Source organism: Betta splendens, chromosome 11 (genome assembly GCF_900634795.4).
Source record: "Betta splendens chromosome 11, fBetSpl5.4, whole genome shotgun sequence".
Lineage (NCBI taxonomy): Eukaryota > Metazoa > Chordata > Actinopteri > Anabantiformes > Osphronemidae > Betta > Betta splendens.
Genome location: NC_040891.2, coordinates 13373039 through 13392759, shown reverse-complemented (window position 1 = coordinate 13392759; position 19721 = coordinate 13373039). Strand labels below are relative to the sequence as shown.

Below are 19721 nucleotides of genomic sequence, written 5' to 3'. Positions count from 1 at the left end.
ATTCCCACTAAGGTATTACTCACATGCTGGCCCAGTGTGGTCTAATACCGCTTACATAACTTAATTCTGCAGTTTTAGCAAAGACAACATCCTTTGTTATACACTAACTATGAAATACAGGAGCTAAACCCCGGATTCCTGTGAGCCAGCACATAGACTCAGCACTCGATGCTTGCAGTTTTGGAATATGTTTGTGTCCATCAGTTGGATTTAGGTCCAGTATTTATCCGAGTTTGAGTTCTGTGTTGAGTTTATACAAACGCCTGAGGATGTTTCTGACCTTGAGCTGCTCCACTTTGTTCACTGTCCGGTCACTAACTGTGTCCGTCTGCAGGTTATGTTCAGTAAATAATGACAGTCAAACCAAATAAACTCAGTGATGCTGGGTGTAGATATCAAATTTGCCCTTTAACAAAATCCCATCAATTATGATATGATGAGGTCCAAACCACATGGTCTTTGAACTCGGTCCAGATTCCCACCAAAGACACAAGCTCTGTTCTGTCCTTGTGACATTGTGGCTGTGACGTATTTTGAATAGCTTTTTGGTCATTGTGTGCTATTTTAGAATCTCTGTTCAGAGGCTGATATGTGATTATCTGATTGTTTGAGGATTTTTTTTTCTATTTCATGCTTTTCCTGATCTGTTTATTTGCTGGTATTGTACAGACATGTTCACTCAGCCAAATAGACTCCCAGTTGAATCTAGGACGTGGCTGAAATAAGATTATTTTGAGATTAAATGATGATGAGTCTGCAGATTATTGTTTGGTGGAGCCTTTGGAGACAAAATATAATAAAAACAGCTGTTTTATTATTGATAGTGTAAACAGTGTAGTGGGTGCTGATGCCTTGGTTTGGTTGCATTGTTTTTAATATATACACAAACTTCCTCTAAGACTAAGTCAAGCGAAAATTACAGAATCTGATTGTTTTTATGCAAACACACATTCACATTGTTAGTTCTGGGTTTCGTCTGCACGCCAAACATGTCATCTGGGCAAGTGCTCGTCATCACTGGAGACAAACAAACAAAGCCGAAATTCTCTGCACGTCTGCTCATGGTACGGACCACAACAGAAGTCCACTCACTATGGCCTCTATTGTAGTCCAGCAAAGCGGTGAGTCATTGCCCATGAGCCTCCAACTCGTGGATGCTCTGAAGCTGCCAACACCCACGGTAGCGGCTGTGCACTGGGTTATAGAAGCCCTCCCACCTAGAGATGGCAGAAAGCACGTTGAAAATCATTTCATATATAAGGTACGTAGACAAACCCTTTATTATTGTCCTCAATATAATCTATATAGACTGCACCTTAACATTTACAACACAAACTTGCTATATAGTTACAAAGTTAAGCTATATAAGTTACATGTGTTTTGTTCAGCGTGTTGCTTTACTAAACAAAGGTCCAGTGAGAGGATGTGCTCCTTTCTGATTCCTGATTAGGATTTACATACCTGCTGTATTTGCAAATTAAATACATCATGGTGAGTCAGTGATAGTCGTCATTGTTAACGCTTAAGACAACAGATCAGATGAGCTGTCTCTAAAAGTGACCGGTCTGACTGGCACAGCAGCCTTTTGTAAAGTCCAACTGTCCAACGCGTGTGTTTAATAAAGAGCTATAAAGAAAAACTTTTATTTTTGTTATAGATAAACTGTCCGTTTTTTTTTTTTACTCAGGGTATTTCATGTTTTAAATGTAGCTCGTGTATCCGGTGGCCATGTTTGGTCTTTTACTGCCCCCTGCTGGGCGACCCCGTGCATTGGCTTTTACGACGTCACATCCGGTCGGGTATTTCGTTTCAAACGGTGAGCTGCAGATGGAGTTGATAGAGGTGGGTGAAGTTAATCTGTTTCCATCTAACTAAAGTTTTAAACGTGATCGGTTTCTGGTTTTATGATATGATCTTAAACATTCATTTGTGATAAGCAGCCGTTTTATTAAGATGTTTTTCACAGTTGCAGTGCGTTAAACGTGGGCAACGGATTGTAGCTGTTTTAGCTAAGTGCGTCTCAGTTTTTAACCAAAGTTATCACTTCTTTTTCATTTTCAGTGTTATGTCCAGTCTGAAGGACTGTGTGCAGCTTCCAGCAGTCAGTCAATAGTGAATTTGCTAGTGTAGGTGGGTTTACCTGAAGCTAATCACATGTAAAGATTGACCTTGTTTTTTCTGATTGTAAACCCAGCATTTTGTGAACAGAGAAAATCATTTCATGCTGATTTTGACTTATGGGAGCATTCATGATTAGGAAACCAACTGATCATAAGCTGTAAAACAAATAATTGCAATCCAAATAAAGAGTTGCCGCAGTTGTGCCGACTAGAGTAACTTGTAAGTGACCACAGCTATTTGTGTTTTTCAGCCCTGCAGAGACGCTTCGTACTCTCGCTTCCTGACTGACGCCTGATGCTCATGCAGAGGTTTGTATTTTAAGGACGGGGCTGTTGCAGCATTTGACTGCAGACCTCCAGCGAGGCCCAGCCTGCAGTGGCTCTGTCCTTTCCTTTAGCGTCTGCTAGAGCCACGTGAGGCTGTTTGAGGCCCTGCTGTGGTTCAGTCACAGCTGGGTTATAGGTAAACCTCAGACAAACTTGAAAACTGTCATTTAACGTTAAGGCTTTAGGTTTGTTCTTAGGTTTGTTCATCTTTAATAGAATTAGATTGTAGTTGGTTCTCCAGCTGTTTTTAGCCTATCTGAATCTAATATGAAGCTCAATTATGCATTGTTTAATCATTTTTAACATCTATAATTATAAGTGCTCCTCCATCACTCTTACAGGATCTAAATATGGAGCCAATCTGCTCTGACACAAGGTGCTGACGGAGGAATATGATGTGCTGAAAATTCAAAATTCAGGTTTGATTTTATATTTCTGTGCTGCTATTTGTATCTTCTGCTTATTTGGAGTTTTTAAAGTGTGAAAGTAGCAAACTGCTGCTGGTCAGTGTTGAACCATCGGGTCTTGCAGACCTCCAGCGAGGCCCAGCCTGCAGTGGCTCTGTCCTTTCCTTTAGCGTCTGCTAGAGCGACGTGGGGCTGTTTGAGGCCCTGCTGTGGTTCAGTCACAGCTGGGTTATAGGTAAACCTCCAACATTTGTTGTTTGGGATTTTAAGCTGTGAACAATTCTGGGAAATTCATCTGTAGCTTATTAAAGTCTGCTTTTTACTCTACATAAAAGAATTGGTCTTAAAGTTACGAGATTTGGTTATACAGAAATTCCAACTAATACTACAGAGCACTTCTCTTCATGTGTAATGACCAGTAATCAACTGTATTTAAAGCATGTACAGTTTGTATTTGTATCTGAGATGATACAGATGTTTTCCTCCTCTAAGGCGGCAGACCTGAAATAAACCCTCCTGTGATAAAAGTGGTAACGAAACGGTTTGGAGAAGTGATTATTTGAGTGATTTAGGTCCAGATCTAGTTATTAGTGCTGTCTCCTTTCTTATCAACGTTCTTACAAAAATAGTGCAAATGGAAAAAATGTTTGTGTCCTTCAGGGTATCCAGGCGACCCTAATGGAAAGGTGTTTGGTTAACCACGTCTGAAGGCTTCAGGGTGTTATTGGCAGGAAGACTGATGCAGGTAAAGCTTGTTCTGTCAGAGCACTTTATTTTTATTAAATGACATGTACTGAACTCTTTGTTCTTTGTAGGTTTCATCCTGAGGTGAGAACCAGTTGATCTGCTGCAATAAGAGCCACCTCATCTGTTTCTGTAGTATTTAGTCATGTAAAAGGCTAAAGTAACTGATCGATGTGACTGTTCAGATGCAAAATGCTCATGTTCCTGCAGTGTCGTATAAAAGCTAATAAACCTAAGTGAACCACAGATGTTGTTGTCACTCATTTGAAACACTTCCATGTTGATGGGGAAGATTTGAAGCAGTAGTCAGGATCCATGTCAGGGTGAAGCTGTAGCCCATAAACACCAGGCAGGATCCTGGTACGACCTGAGAGGAGCCCGTTTCAGTAAAAAGGCCTCAAACGTGGGTATTTCTGTAGCTGCATGAGGGAAGTTTTGGATTCATGGGAAAAGTTTCTAAAGAGTTCACCGTCTTTACAAATGCAAAAAATGAAAATTCATAATCCGCAGGTTCCACATATTGACAGCTTTTACTGAATAAAATGCAGAGCTGGTCCGGAGCATGCGGTTTAATGCAGCACATTTAACCTGTTAAACGTCAGCCTTATTTTCTTGTTTTATACGACGTATTTTCTGCTTTGTTGCGGATGTGACGTGTTTACTTTCGCTTTCATTAACTGTAGCGTGAAGTCATGGAGTAAAGTGGGTAAGTTACCAACTGAGCCATTACAAGATCATAGTTTATTCGCTGTTGATTTGATTAATAGCCTTGGTTAGTTTCAGATAAATCACACTCCGCTCCTGAAGCTTTACTTTCACTTTCAGTGTCTCGTTTTTCATGCTCCTTAGATCAGATCCCGCAGACAGTAGGTTTATTGTCTCAACAGTGAATAAAAGCGGCTGGAGCTCACATGCGGTCCGATCCCATCTCCGCCCTTGTATTATGGTATTTAGCGCATCCACATGTTTTTCCAGCTGATTGGAGACTTGGTTCCGGACGGTTCAGTTGGAGGAGAGGCGCTGCTGGGTCCGTGGCACCGCCCGGAGCCGGAGGTGAGTGAAGGAGCCTTGGTTCTGTAGGTGAACAGCGAACGATGTAAACTAGAGAAGGCAGGATTGTGTCAACTTCATCAACATATTGTACACTATAATATAAACGAATACATTCTATTGTACTTAATGTTAAAGGCGTTTGGACTTTGGTCCGTTGTCGCCCTCTACCGACAGTCAGCAGCATTACAGCTTCAGGTTTATATTTATTCTCAACCTGTAACAGAGCTTAAACAAGGATTTTCTGATTTCTTTGAATAGACTAAACTTAAATGCTTTTGTAGATGTTTCTCTTGAGTCTCAGTTGAGCTTTTTTATACGCTTTGTCTTTTTACTTTTTTGTTATGTCCCTGATTTTTTTCAGATGGATTTCCAAGTGCAGGCAACCATACGTTTGGATTGTTTTCAAGATAAGACACAAGTGTTTCAGATCCTCAGGTCACACGACTTTGTGACGGAGCGTCGAAATAGAAACGAGCTGCGCATTAAAGGAGGGTTCGTGGACCTCAAGTCTGTGAAGTTCCATCTGGAGCAGCTCCTAGAAGCACCAAACCCCTCCGACGTGGGCCCGTCCTCTCATTACCCCGTTTCCCCCGGAGCTGTTCCCACAAACCACCACACCTCAGAGGCCGGAGGAACCCGAAACAGGTCTGGATCCAGAAACAAAGTCCCACCTGCGTCCGTGTCCTCACCCAGCACCTCTGCACCTCTGCTGACGGGCTCCTCCCACAGTCTTCCTCCCTCATTCAGCCACGGACAACACACCCTTCTTGTTGAAGGTGATGTCTTCTACTATGCAAAACGCGTCAGGAGCAAAGAACTCCGTGACATTGAAGAGAGGCATGAAGTTGCATTAATATGGAGGGAAGTTGGTGAGAGTTTCCGCATCACCTTGGAGGGGAGGAACACGAAGGAGGCTGCTGGTGAACTACAGCAGCTTGTGGAGCGTCTCCACGCGTTACTGCGCACACAGGAGGTCCCTCGTACGGACATGGGTCCTAAAGGCCACGCCGTTCTACAGAGAATCCAAGAGAACAGCTATATCTCTAAGTCAGTACTGGTGTGTGAGATGCACGACAGGCTCCACCTCATTGGCCCATCGAGTGAGAGCTATGCGTTAAAGCAGAGGCTGTTGGAGGGTTCAGGTCATGAGGGAAGGACCTCCGACAGAAGCTCCAGGAGGAGGAGCAGCTCTCAGCCAGCGTCCAGTCGAAGGGGGGCCGTGACGGAGGCCGAAAGGAGAAGGCCCCTAAAGCAGGTGGTGAGCTGGGTTAAAGGCCTGTCTAAGAACTGAGGACGAGCAGCTGTTCAACTTTATTGATGAGGACGTTTTTATGATAAAAGCACCAACCTGAACACTACTCTAGTCCATTTATACTGTTGGTACATGGTGATAAACACTAGAAGTTCTTTGACTTAATGAAGTAGCAAGAGTAATAACACTACAGTTAGTAGAGGCTAAATTATTTATTCAAAATGTGCTAAATTCAGCTAAAGGAGCATGCACACACACACACACACTAATAAAGCCTACACTGCTGCTGGTAATCATGGAGTAATTTCAAGCTATTACAAGGCCATTTGATCAGGTTTTACAATATAATATTTAATTGTTACTGCAGTTTAAATTCTGCTGAATGTGAAGCTGGAACAACATGTGCTAATGAATGACACCAGTGACCAATAAACACTGACGTGTGGAGCAGCAGCCTGTCTGCGTGGTGTTGTAACTCCTGAGCTTCCTGTGCAGATGGAGGCCGAGACAGGAACCGCGAGCAGGAATCGAAACGTCTAAGCTGCTGCTGACGAGCAGCGCCGGCCCGGCCCGCGGGTGCAGGCGCTGCTGGGCTCGGTCCAGTAACGCCCAGCGGGAACCGGGGGGTGCTGAGCGTTGCCTTCACTCATGAGCGCTCATCAGCTGTCTGATCCTCAGGGCCACGTCCACGCGTTTCTCCACTTTGGTTCGTTTATGTTGTTCTGTTGCCAGATATTTTAAGAACATGCTAAATATCCAAGGCGGGGGCGACAGCATCTATTTAGGAACCAATGGGGAGCATTACAGATGTTTGCACCTGGATGCGAACCTCAAATGAACAAACACGCAACAACCAGGAGACTCGGAGGAAGTTGACTTGTTGCTTTGTTGTTGAGTTCAGTTGTTTCTGCGTCGCCAACAACAACTGTTTCTGTGTTTCCTGTTGTGAAACTGTAAAAAAGGACGAGCAGAACAATGATGAAAACACGAGTGTTACAGTGAAGGAGAGGCAGCAACTGGTCTGAGGTCAGTCTCTGTGCAAAGGGAACCTGGTGTCGATCTGTGACCAAAGGTTTTACCACAGTGTGATCAGCAGAATGGAGGTGTTTTATTTTAACATGAATGAATGTCGGGTTTTAGGCTTCGGTTTTAAAAACCTGCCTTTTTGGGTCAGATCTAAAGGTCAAATGACTCCTCTCAGTTTTAGTCACGGTTCCTTTCTGAGCGCTGAACCTTCTCACAAACACCTACACTCTCAACTTCCTGGAGCTGAACACGCAGCCGGGTTCTGCTGCGTGTTCAGAACCTCTGGCCTCGGGAGGAACCCCACAGACACACCATGAACAGCTGATGAATGCCCCGATCCGTCCAGGCCTAAAGGCCGCGCTCTGCCCTCAGACGCACACGACCGTGTGGCTCGAACACAGACTCGGCTTCTTGTTTCTGGGAGGAACAGATACAGAAGCCGCGTGAAGCGGGCGAGCGGGCGGCAGGAAGGCATGCAGGATGCAGAAGTGGTGTGAGCCTGTAAAGATAGCCTCCTCCTATTTATACTGCTGATGCTGATGACGTGCTGCAGCTTGCAGGCCGCAGCGCTGAGGCTGAATCCACGCCCACAGCAGCTCACTACCGGGGACGCCGCCACCGCCTCAGCTTCCTCCACACGCGCTCTGATCCTCGCGCCTCGAGCCGCTAGCTTGGCCCGTCGGCGACCTCGGACGGGATGGCGGAGCTGGAGGGCCTGGAGTTCGGCAAGTCCGACTTCGTGCTGCTGGACGAGGTGACGATGGAGCAGTTCATGGAGAACCTGAAGCTGAGGTGAGGCCCGAGCGGCAGTTAGAGGAGGAAGCGAGGTGAGGCCGGGTGTCACGGATGGAGGGGGGGGTGGAACAGGCAGCACATGAAGGAGAACCTCTGGGTGGTTGTGACAGAAGCCAGACTGAGAAGAAGAGACGAGTTTAACTCAACGTCGGTCGCACAGCTGACGTTTCATTCTGACTTTGACTTTCCCGCTCGCCCTCAGCGTTCAGACATAGACGTCGACCACTGGTGGAGCAGGACACTTCATCCCTCATCCTCTCCTTCAGGTCAACGGCTCTGCGTCCGTCTGTCCGGACCAGACAGTAATAGACACTGGCACAGAGCCTCGGGTCGAGGAAGGACGGGTCGAACAGGGACGGGTCTATGACAGATGGGTTCGAGCAGGGACAGGTCTATGAAGAACGGGTCTATGAGGGACAGGTCTGTGAGGGACGGGTCTATGAAGAACAGGTCTATGAGGGATAGGTCTTTGAGGGACGGGTCTATGAGGGACGGGTCGAACAGGAACAGGTCTATGAGGGACGAGTTGGGGGGGACGGGTCGAGGGGAAACGGGTCTATGAGGGATAGGTCTTTGAAGAACAGGTCTATGAGGGATAGGTCTTTGAGGGATGAGTCTGTGAGGGACGGGTCTATGAGGGATGGGTTGGAGCGGAGACGGGTCAAGCAGGGACAGGTCTATGAGGGACGGGTCTATGAGGGACGGGTCTATGAGGGACAGGTCTGTGAGGGACGGGTTGAGGAGGGACGGGTCTATGAGGGACAGGTCTGTGAGGGACGGGTTGAGGAGGGACGGGTCTATGAGGGACGGGTCTATGAAGAACAGGTCTATGAAGAACAGGTCTATGAGGGACGGGTCTATGAGGGATGGGTTCGAGTGGAGACGGGTCAAGCAGGGACAGGTCTATGAGGGACGGGGTGAGGGGGAACGGGTCTATAAAGAATGGGTCAATGAGGGATGGGTCTCACATGTTTCTGCTCTGACTCTGAGCATGTGACTGGCAAAGAGCCAGCGTTTCATCACAGCATCCGACCAGACCTGCCCGGCGCCGAAGCGTGAGCGCATTAGCTTTAGCGTTAGCGTTGTGCCAGTCTGCCTGTCTGCTCAGGTGTTTGCCTGTTTGCCCAGACACACATTTAAACGCTTTGTGGGACATTATTGAATAGATCTGTTGTTGATTCACCACCTTCCATCTGCATCAGTGACTAACGTTTGCTCAGTGTTTGTAAGAAAAGCCTGATGTGGTTGCTGTGTCTCACGTACACATGTTTGCGACCGGATTAGTTGTATAGAAACCAGTGGACTTAGTGGGATTAGCCTTGACTCAGCGCTGAGGTCCACGTTGATGAACCTCCTGAACTCACAATTTCAGTCCAGTTTCCCATAAATCAAAACTAACGGCGCTTTCAGGAACTCAAGCCTCCGACCTGAAAACAACAGTGGAGATTTGGATGCTTTGAAGCAAAGGTTATGATGTTAAAGTTCCATCACATCCCACATTTTACTTACCACTCGGACTGTACAGACAATAAACAACAATCAACAATAAACCGATGTGTCAAATACAGGTGGGTTCATAAAACATTACATTCTGTGAGACGGTCATTCAGTACAAGCACCTTTTTTTACGTTGACGCCTCTGAGCTGCGGCTCAGCTTCAGGTGAGCTTCTGCAGCCACGAACAATAAGTATTACAATACCTTAAATTTTACTTACATATGTAGGTAGGATCACTTTAAATGCTTCATGAGGCCCAGCAGACCTGCTACACAGGAGGTTACACAAGGCTGTGACGCCCTCAACCACAGGTTTCATTTCCTCTCCGCTCTCGGTGGGTTCACACACTTGTGTCACTTCCTGTCAGCCTCACGTGACACAGGTGTGACCATTTATTGAGCCTGTACCTCGGGGGAATTTTTACGGGTGGGGTGAAACTGTCATGAGAAACTAGTCCAGATGTCGCTATTGATATTTTCAATTTCTCAAATTGCGCCTTCTGCACAAACAGGTTTGAGAAAGGTCGCATCTACACCTACATCGGGGAGGTGGTGGTGTCCGTTAACCCCTACAGGCAGATGGAGATCTACGGGAAGGACGCCATCGAGGCGTACCGCGGCCGGGAGCTGTACGAGAACCCGCCGCACCTCTACGCCGTGTCCGACGCCGCCTACAAGGCCATGAAGAGGCGAGCCAAGGACACCTGCATCGTCATCTCAGGTGCGCGGCGGCGGCGGCGGCGTGTGGAGCTGCCTCACGTCAGGGCGTCGCTAACTCCACGTGTCTCCTGTTCCAGGCGAGAGTGGAGCAGGAAAAACGGAGGCCAGCAAATACATCATGCAGTACATCGCAGCCATCACCAACCCGAGCCAGAGGGCGGAGGTGGAGAGGTGAACGCAGTGCACGACCCAGCTCCGCGTCTCACCCGTCGCTCTCTCTCACGTCTCTCGTCCTGTGACAAACCAGCGTGAAGAACGTGCTGCTCAAGTCCAACTGCGTCCTGGAGGCCTTCGGCAACGCCAAGACCACCCGCAACGACAACTCCAGCCGCTTCGGCAAGTACATGGACATCAACTTCAACTTCAACGGCGACCCCACGGGAGGACACATCAACAACTACCTGCTGGAGAAGGTGAGGGGGGAGGACGGGGGAGGACGGGGGAGGCAGGAAACAAAAACAAAGACGTTAGTCAGACTTTTTGGCTCTTAATGGTCCAACTCTACGGAAAAGTACAGCGCGTTCCCCTCATTTAGTTTTTAAATTACATCCTTTCTCCTGAACATGAATGTTTCATGAGGTGAAGACAAAGAGGTGTGGGGAACATCTATGAATAGACGTGTCTGTGAAGCCAGTGCTGCCGTGTTAATGAATGGCTCACCTGGGGCTCTTAACGCCGCCGCGCTCACCCGCTCGGTTGAAGGAGCGTCTGGCACTCAGTGAACGACGGGCGCGCGAAAAATAACTCCCAGCTCCGGCTCGGGAGTCGCGGGCGCTGCTGGTGCGCCAGGTGCAGCCGGCGACTGCGGCCTCCGGAGGCGTCGAAGTGTCAGCATGCGTTTGAAGCATGTGTCACCACCATCACGACAATCACGCGCTCTTGTGTTCCAGTCCAGGGTGGTGCAGCAGCAGCCGGGGGAGAGGAACTTCCACTCGTTTTACCAGGTGAGCTCACAGTCGCTCGGACGCCTTCTGACGTCACGCTGAACGCCGGAATCACAGCCTTCGTTCTCCAGCTGCTGCGCGGAGGCTCTGATGAGATGCTGAAGGCCTTTAACCTGCACAGCGACCCAGCGGCGTACGCGTTCACCAGAGAGGGAGCAGCAGCCGCCGTGAGTCCAACGTCCCCGCATCTGCAGTGAAACGACCTCCAAACACGCTAATGGACCCAACAGCATAATGAACCCATTGTTTTCAGACCTCCAACAACGACCGAACGAGCCTCAAAGCTGTGATGAGTGCCCTGGAGGTCATCGGCTTCTCAGTGGAGGAGATTCGCTCTGTGTATCAGATCCTGGCCTCCATTCTACATCTGGTAAAAGCAGCGTTGCTGCCGCAGAACCTCGCGCGCCCTTTAAAAACACCCCGAAACCCACGCGTGCGTCTGCCTCCGCAGGGAAACCTGCAGTTCGAAAGCGACAACGAGAGCGTCCAGATCCGCGGGGCGGACGCGCTGGCCCACGTCGCCGAGCTGACGGCCACGGACCCAGACGGCGTCAGCAGCAGCCTGCTGTTCCGCACCGTGGCCACCGGGGGCGGCGAGGTCATCCAGAAGGGCCACACGCAGCACGAGGCCTGCTTCGGACGCGACGCCTTCGCCAAGGTGCCCGCCACGAACCCGCGTCCTGCCCCGCAGGGGTCAGGGTGGGCGCTATAACGGGCTAATAACAGGCTAATAACAGGCTAATAACAGGCTCATAACAGGCTAATAACACCCCGGTTGCTGGCGGCTGCAGGCGCTGTACGAGAGGCTGTTCGGCTGGATCGTTGGCCGCATCAACTGTGTGATCGAAGTCAAGGACTACGACCCAGTGCTTCATGGGAAGAACACCGTCATCGGCGTCCTGGACATCTACGGCTTCGAGATCTTTGACAACAACAGGTGGGTGCGTGGGGAAACGGACCTGGCCGCGGCCGCCGAACTCGCTCATGCGTCTGTTTGTTCCCCAGTTTCGAGCAGTTCTGCATCAACTACTGCAACGAGAAGCTGCAGCAGCTCTTCATCGAGCTGATCCTGCAGCAGGAGCAGAGCGAATACCAGCGGGAGGGCATCGCCTGGCAACACGTGAGACACACAGTACACGAGCACGAGCAGCGCGAGTATATACAGATTTATTACCTGGGAAGACTTGATCCACAGCTTAATTACATGCAGATTCCAATTAATTAGTGTCTGACTTTAGAAGCAGGATTCTCTGTTTAATGATTAATAATTTTAGCTCCGTGTTCATTCAATGCATGTCGACCTGCATGTAGCAAAAACACCTCACACATCAGACATCATCATCATCATCCTGTTCTAAAGCAGCTGTTATTTCTGTCCATCAGTGGTCGGTTCACAGCGTAGACAGGAAGCATAAATATACAGATATATTATCAGGTGATGAGACAAAAAGCTGCAGATCAGGCAGAATCACTGGAGGAGCGGTGGTCAAGAGTCGTATGAGTTGTTGTGAGCACAAACAGCAGCTGGAGTCATGAAATCACTGTTTATCCGCAGATCAACTACTTCAACAACCAGATTATCGTTGACCTGGTGGAGCAGCCTCACAAAGGCATCATCTCCATCCTGGACGAGGCGTGTCTCACCGTGGGTAACGTCACCGACACGCTGTGTCTGGACAGCATGGACACCAAGCTGGCGCAGCACCCGCATTACACCTCGCGCAAGGTGAGACCGGCAAATCGCTGCCGTCTTTGCTCAAGCCCTTGGTTTGCGTCAGTGAAAGCAGAAGGACGTCTCAGCACAAAACTGAGAAAAGGGATGTTTAACGCGACAGGAAGTGATGACCTGCTGTTGACACATCGTCCTCCCGATTTACAGTAAACCGAAAGAGGAAAATGAAGACATTTGAGCAACTCACTGACCTTAAGACTGTCAGTGCAGGCTGTTCCTAATATAGTGGCCCTTTCGTCTTTGCGTGCAATGTGGCCTTGCTGCCAGTAGAGGGCAGCGTTAGTGTTTCAAACCCTCCACTGTTTGTCCCTCTGTTTGTCCCTCTGTTGGTCCCTCTGTTTGTCCCTCTGTCCCTCTGTTTGTCCCTCTGTTTGTCCCTCTGTCCCTCTGTTTGTCCCTCTGTTTGTCCCTCTGTCCCTCTGTTTGTCCCTCTGCTGGTCCCTCTGTTTGTCCCTCTGTTTGTCCCTCTGTCCCTCTGCTGGTCCCTCTGTTTGTCCCTCTGTTTGTCCCTCTGCTGGTCCCTCTGCTGGTCCCTCTGTCCCTCTGTTTGTCCCTCTGTTTGTCCCTCTGTCCCTCTGTTTGTCCCTCTGTTTGTCCCTCTGTCCCTCTGTTTGTCCCTCTGCTGGTCCCTCTGTTGGTCCCTCTGTTTGTCCCTCTGTCCCTCTGTTTGTCCCTCTGCTGGTCCCTCTGTTTGTCCCTCTGTTTGTCCCTCTGGTTGTCCCTCTGTCCCTCTGCTGGTCCCTCTGTTTGTCCCTCTGTTTGTCCCTCTGTCCCTCTGTTGGTCCCTCTGCTGGTCTCTCCGCTCACTCTCTACTTCCTCCATCTCCAGCTCAGCCCTTCTGATAAATCCATGGACTTCCAGAAACACTTTCGCATTCGCCACTACGCTGGAGACGTCACGTGAGTTTGTTGAAATCATCGGTGTGTGGCTGTGGGCTCAGGAGTCTAATCCTGATCCTGATTGATGCAGTGACACAGAAAACCACAAATGAACATTTACCTTTAATTACCTGGAAAGACTTGATCCACAGCTTAATTACACACAGATTCCAACCTATTAATTAGTGTCTGGCTTTAGAAGCAGGGTTCTCTGTTTAATGATTGATAATTTCAGAGATGCTCCGTGTTCATTCAATGCATGTCGACCTGCATGTAGCAGACACATCTCACACATCAGAGCCTCATCACTGTCATCATCATCATCATCATTCTGTTATTTCTGTCTGTCAGTGGTCGGTTCACAGCGTAGACAGGAAGCTCGTTCACTTCCCTCATCCACCGCGGCAGCGCTCACTCGATTCAGCCGTGGCCTGATGAGGCCAGATGAGGCCAGATGTGGCGCCTGGCCAGCAGTCGCCCGCCTCGGCTTCCCCACAGCTCACGTGTACCGTGCTCTGTCCTCAGAGGGGAAGGACGTCAAATGTCAAGGGAGCGTGAACACAGGAGGAGCCAGATGATGACGATGATGATGATGATGATGAGACTTTTTGTAGTGGCCAGAATCAGGAGCAGCTGGAGTAAATCCAGGCTAAGACCGTGTCTGACATGGCACACGCCCCTGATCCTGGGGGCGGAGCTACAGGCAGCGAGCGTCAGGTGCAGGTCGGAGGTCAGAGGTCAGAGGTCAGAGGGCAAGCGCAGGTTGAAGTGACGTCTCAGTCGCCGCGTGATCCCGTCGCCGGCCTCGTTTGGTCTCAGGGTGGCGTCAGGGTCGCTCCCACCCCTCGCTTCCTGGTGCCGGCCCCTTGTCATCCCCTGTCCCATCCCATCACGTCTGAGGCTGTCTTTACTCTGGCTAAATATACACCCCCCCTCCCTCCACCAAACCACCACCACAGTCACAGGCTCCGACCTACTTCGCACCCTCCTCCTCCTCCTCTCCTCACCCTGTTTCCTCTTTTCCGTCTCCCTCTGCGCTGGCGCTCTCACCGGGCTCTTCTTGCCTTCCACATTCTTCATTCCCTGCAGTATTTCAAGGCTGCATATGCAGCGCTGTGAGACACACACCCCCCCCCCCCTTCCCCGTACAGCTTCAGATTGCGGTCGGGCGTCTCCACCGCTCCTGAGCCGAGGGGACGCGTCTGTCGCCGCCGGCCTCCAGCTGTGGCGGCGCCGGCCACATGTGACAGCGTCTGTGTGAGGGATGCGACACCCAGAAACTGAAGTGATCGCTGGCAACAAGCGTTCTATAAAAAGCAGGCTTTCGCCTCAGCGTCCTCGCCGTTGCTGTTATTGTTGAGCCGTGAGGTTTACGTGAGGCAGCGCCTCCACCACTGTGATCCGGGGGCTGGACGGCTTATGTAACGGCGCCTTACAGTGACCTCCCGCTGACGCCTCAAACCCAACTGAGCAGTGAAAAAAAGGGCAGACAGATTAGTTTAGAGACAGTTCAGTGTTTTTCCAAAAACGTGAGCTGGTGGGAATCTGAGCACGTTCCTGGTGTAAATGCGCTGAGCCGTTTTAGTGCAGCCTCGCTCGGACCTGACGGTGGCCTCTTAACTGGATGAGGCCTGGTTTGAACTCGCCCGTTCTGTTTTGCCTCATCTCCGTCTCTTACAGATACTCAGTCGAGGGCCTCTTGGACAAAAACAAGGACCCCCTTTTCCAGGACTTCAAGCGTCTCATGTACAACAGGTGCCGACCAGCTCTGAAGCCACGATAAGTGGGTTGTTGGTGTGAACTCGGGCGGCCTACTTACTCTGTGCCCTCTTTTCCCTGCCCCGCGCTCAGCGCCAACCCGGTCCTGAAGGAGATGTGGCCAGATGGTCAGCTGAGCATCACGGAGGTCACCAAGCGCCCCCTGACCGCCGCCACCCTCTTCAAGAACTCCATCGTGGCCCTGGTGGACAAACTGGCCTGCAAGGTCAGTGTGTGCGTCTTTAGCCCGAGCGAACGCTCATATGGGACGTGAGGGTAAGTGGAGCTAGTTTCCTGCTCAGCCACGTTGAGGACCCGCAGCTCGTCCTCTGTGGGGGTCGACCGCGCGTTCAGCTCCGCCGGCCTCGTCTCGCCCACTGCGGTCTGACATTTCCTGCTGTTATTCTGGGACGACCCGCTGTCAGGCTGCTGCAGCTTCTCTGCCTTCAGGTCACGCTGAAAGCTGCCGCCCGTGCCCGGTCCACCACCTCGTCTGCTCCCAGCCTCCGTTAACGGACTCCTTCCTCGGATCTGCTGCTGAGTTGAAGCTAGGGGCACGCGTGTGCATATGATATGATGGGCCTCAAAGCGCTCACTTTGTTCTGCCTTGTTTGTCGCTAATAGACACAGCAGCCTCTGTGTGACTGAAGTCAGGTGGTGCGTGGACGGTTTTAAAGCTAATATCCAGCTTCACGTGTGCTCACTGAGCATCTGTGGAAACATTCTGCGGGTTCTGATGAAGGTCACTGAGCTGAGCCTGAACCTTTCGCATCTTGGCCGTGGATCAGTGACAGTTTATTGACGCTCAGCGGAGGAGAGAGCGAGCTGGGGTTTGTGCAGGTGATAAAACAAGCGCGTTGCGTCACTCCTCAGTGTTGCGCGTGCGTCCGAGCGCTTGTGGGAGCGGTTTCCCGCCGGGCCTGACGCCGCCGTGCTGTCTCTTCCAGGAGCCCTACTACGTGCGCTGCATCAAGCCCAACGAGATGAAGTCCCCGGTGCTGTTCGAGGACGCGCGCTGCCGGCACCAGGTGTCCTACCTGGGCCTGCTGGAGAACGTGATGGTGCGCAGGGCGGGCTTCGCCTACAGGCAGCACTACACGCGCTTCCTGCAGCGGTGAGACCCCACGCCTGTCCCTCGCCCGTCCCGCCGCGTCGAACGAAGGCTCTGACTCCTCGTTTCCGCCCCGGACGCTGTGCAGGTACAAGATGACGTGTGAGTACACGTGGCCCAACCACCTGATGGGGTCCGACAGGGACGCGGTGGAGGTGGTCATCAGCCAGCACGGCTTCCAGGGCGACGTGGCGTACGGTCACACCAAGCTGTTCGTCCGGACGCCGCGGACCCTCTTCACCCTGGAGCAGGAGCGGGCCGCGCTCATCCCCATCCTGGTGCTGTTCCTGCAGAAGGTCGGTTCCGCTTAGCACTCACCTACATCCGCAGTCGCAGGCAGATCATGGGATTACCATTTATCACGAGCAGCGTTATCGCCTCCACTTTCAAACCTCGCTTTGCCTCAGTCTCATGAATACGTGGCTCCTGGTTATGTGTGACTTGAATTTTAATATCCTGTAACAATAATTGGGGTAATTAATTAGATCCTATTCTCAGTTACATTAAAGCCGGTTGCTTCCGTGAAGCTGCCTTGCTCTCCTCACTCTCCTCGCTCTCCTCGCTGGCCTACTTCGCTGCAGCTCTAACTGGATCACGCCCTCTCTCCCCGCAGGTGTGGCGCGGGGCGCTGGCTCGCATGCGCTGCAGGCGGATGAGGGCCATCTACGCCATCATGCGCTCCTACAAGCGCTACAAGGTGAAGGCTCACTTCTGGGAGGTGGAGCGGAGGTTCGCCAGCGTGCGCACCATGGCCGACTACGGGAAGAGCGTGGAGTGGCCGAGGCCGCCTGCAGCGCTCGCCCAGTTCCACAACAACACAGTGATGCTTCACCGCAGGTCAGATCCTGCAAAACAAAACTCAAACATACAAATAACACAATAATGGGAAATATCTGCACATTTGAGAAACTTTTTTGCAGAAAACTTACTTAAGAATTCGATAAGAGGAGTGTGTGAGTGGGTGTGGGATCAACAAGAACATGTTTTGGCTGATTTAAGTCTATTTTCATCCGTGACAGGCTTTAACTGGAAGCTCTGCCTCCCACTGTATTTTCTGGTTGCACCGCTGATGTCGGGCCCCGCCCACGTGGCCCGCTGTCTGTCTCATCCCTTGTTGTCAGGTGGTGGGCGAGGCAGATCGTCAAGAACATCCCTCCGTCTGACATGCTGGAGGTCCGGGCCAAAGTGGCCGCGCTGACGGCTCTGGGGGGGGAGAGGAAGGACTGGGGCATCAGCAGAGCCTGGGAGCGGGACTACCTGGCCAACGTGAGGAAGCAAAGCCTGTTTACTGCTATTAGTGAACCAGTGAGCGTCTCATCGCGACCAGGCGCTTGTTCATTCTGTATCTTGTATCTGGGAATCACCACTGGGCGTTTATGTCCTGGAGGCTGAATTATGTCTGTGTTTCATCGCAGCCAACCGTCAGCTGCATGTATATGTGGCGTGTGATGAGCCTCGCAGTAAACAGCGTGACTAACGCCTGTGAACTGCTCTCTTTTAATGGAGCTCGCGTTGTGCATGAACCAGCGAATCGACGCCTCCGGGCAGCGTGAGCACAGTCCTCGCTCACTTCCTCCGGCCTGTGACTCCTCTGGGGCTTCAGCCTCATGTGACTGTTGCTGATTCCACAAAGACATATACTGTCGTTCAGTGTAAATAACAGCAGCCGCAGTCACTCGTGACTTAAGGTCACGTTTCCACGTGCAGTGAACAGTCACTTACTGTGAAATGCTCCCTGTCCAACAACTGTATGAAACACTCCTGGTAACAGAGGCTGAGCCTTGATCCCCTGGTCATGTATTAAATAAAGGAGGGTCAGTGAGACTTTGACAGATTCGTTCCTAATAATAATAAAAGGCTTTGTGTTTGCAGACGCGAGACAGCCCCCAGACCAGCTCCTGCTTCCGGCGCGTCTCCAAGGAGCTGAGGAACAGAGACGAGTACAGTCAGGTCCTCTTCTCCGGCTTCTGCAGGAAGGTACATGACTCCAACACAGGACCCCGTCAGGTGGAAATGTGTGCTCTGAGGCTGCGACCAGCCTCTTTTCTTGTTTAATTTGTGGCGGTGGCGTGTTTCTTCCTTGTATTTCAAGATGTCATGATCCAACTGCAAATACAATAGGAAATTGGCCAAAGCGATCAGAGGATGAATCCAAAGAGCTGTGCTACAGATTCATATCTGACGTTGAACCTTTAAGATCCCCTTCTTTAACTTTTCCGCGTCCACTGGATGGAGTCGACTAAAAGCTGCTTAAAGCTTCACCTCAGCGTGAACTTGCTCTTATCGTCTCCCTGTGGATAATGGAGGCTGCGTTTTCCTTATCGCTTCAGCTTTGAGGAGACATGAAACCAAAGCAGCGCGATCGGCGTCTCATCCTCTGTTTTGTGTTGCTCCTCGTTTGCAGCTCCATCCGAACCCACAGCAGCGATAACCCAGAACCAAAGGCTCTGAACAGGAAACGCAACCAGCAAACGTAGAGTCTCTGATTCTCCGCTCTTCTCTCTCAGGTGAATAGATTCAACAAAAGCACAGACCGCGGCCTCCTCATCACTGACAAGTACGTCTACAAACTAGAGCCCAAGAAGCAGTACAAGGTTCTGAAGCGGCTTCCTTTAGACAACGTAAGTAGTCACACGGGACACAGACTCACAAACTATGCTCCTCAACCTGCAGCACCGTCGCACAGAGGCGTCAGCTGAGACGGAAGGTGTTTCTGAAGCTGTGTTTACATGAAGAAGCTCCACTTTAACTAATGAGAATAAATCCTTAAGCACAGAATAAGGGAGGAAGCTGCAGCGAGACACAAATAGACCCGGAGCAGCTCCACTTTCTAACAGCTACCACAGATATGGGTTAAAATCCTTCACTCTGTTTGGCTGTTTCTTATTATATGCACACACACACACACACACACACACACACACACACACACACACACACACACACACACACACACACACACACACACACACACACACACACACACACACACACACACACACCTTCCATGCTGTTTGACCCGTGCTCACAGGGACAGAGCACTGTGTCCTGTTTTTCCCTTTGTCTCGTCTCTTCTCAAAGTCATGAGTGAAGTGGATTTTCTCTTAAAGCACTGCAGTGATTTGAGCACTTTAAACTTCGGGCCTGACGTAAAACAACCAATCCAGGCAGGTGTTGCTCCAGTTAGGATCCGTTCTCATCTGAAGCGATGAGAACACTAATACCACAGCACACAATGAGTCAGCACCGCTGGATGTCCAGGTTTCAGGGTGCGACGTAAAGAGAGCGAGCGAGAGCTTGAAACATGCCAGAGGGTTAAAAAGCATCATTATTCAGCCGCGCAGCGGCTAAAGATAG

At 50.6% G+C, this 19721-nt stretch overlaps 2 protein-coding genes and 2 non-coding genes across 6 annotated transcripts in view; all 4 read left to right on the top strand.

Annotated features, from left to right (window-relative positions):
* LOC114865226 (uncharacterized) overlaps positions 1 to 6350 on the top strand; it is a 31918-nt gene extending 25568 nt beyond the window's left edge. The window contains exons 1-3 of one of the 3 annotated variants that reach the window (XM_029166170.3): positions 4238 to 4304; positions 4574 to 4651; positions 5013 to 6350. In XM_029166170.3, coding sequence (XP_029022003.1) covers positions 5013 to 5942 — 930 coding nt within the window. In that variant the 5' untranslated portion in view covers positions 4238 to 4304; positions 4574 to 4651 and the 3' untranslated portion in view covers positions 5943 to 6350. Of the gene's footprint in view, positions 1 to 4237; positions 4305 to 4326; positions 4652 to 5012 lie in introns of those variants that run through there. The other 2 variants (XM_029166174.3, XM_029166169.3) reach the window with 2 other exon arrangements.
* LOC114866323 (small nucleolar RNA SNORA9) lies at positions 2467 to 2600 on the top strand. The gene has a single exon (XR_003787682.1). It is a non-coding gene; the product is annotated as a small nucleolar RNA SNORA9 (small nucleolar RNA).
* LOC114866325 (small nucleolar RNA SNORA9) lies at positions 2973 to 3106 on the top strand. The gene has a single exon (XR_003787684.1). It is a non-coding gene; the product is annotated as a small nucleolar RNA SNORA9 (small nucleolar RNA).
* Positions 6351 to 7522: 1172 nt separating the features above from the next.
* myo1g (myosin IG) overlaps positions 7523 to 19721 on the top strand; it is a 20523-nt gene continuing 8324 nt past the window's right edge. Inside the window, exons 1-20 of the mRNA XM_029166164.3 lie at positions 7523 to 7721; positions 9733 to 9941; positions 10018 to 10111; positions 10188 to 10353; positions 10831 to 10884; positions 10956 to 11051; positions 11138 to 11254; positions 11336 to 11542; positions 11676 to 11821; positions 11890 to 12004; positions 12440 to 12610; positions 13446 to 13516; positions 15176 to 15250; positions 15347 to 15479; positions 16201 to 16367; positions 16453 to 16660; positions 16978 to 17201; positions 17486 to 17630; positions 18237 to 18341; positions 18872 to 18985. Coding sequence (XP_029021997.1) covers positions 7627 to 7721; positions 9733 to 9941; positions 10018 to 10111; positions 10188 to 10353; positions 10831 to 10884; positions 10956 to 11051; positions 11138 to 11254; positions 11336 to 11542; positions 11676 to 11821; positions 11890 to 12004; positions 12440 to 12610; positions 13446 to 13516; positions 15176 to 15250; positions 15347 to 15479; positions 16201 to 16367; positions 16453 to 16660; positions 16978 to 17201; positions 17486 to 17630; positions 18237 to 18341; positions 18872 to 18985 — 2712 coding nt within the window. The 5' untranslated portion in view covers positions 7523 to 7626. The remainder of the gene's footprint in view (positions 7722 to 9732; positions 9942 to 10017; positions 10112 to 10187; positions 10354 to 10830; positions 10885 to 10955; positions 11052 to 11137; positions 11255 to 11335; positions 11543 to 11675; positions 11822 to 11889; positions 12005 to 12439; positions 12611 to 13445; positions 13517 to 15175; positions 15251 to 15346; positions 15480 to 16200; positions 16368 to 16452; positions 16661 to 16977; positions 17202 to 17485; positions 17631 to 18236; positions 18342 to 18871; positions 18986 to 19721) is intronic.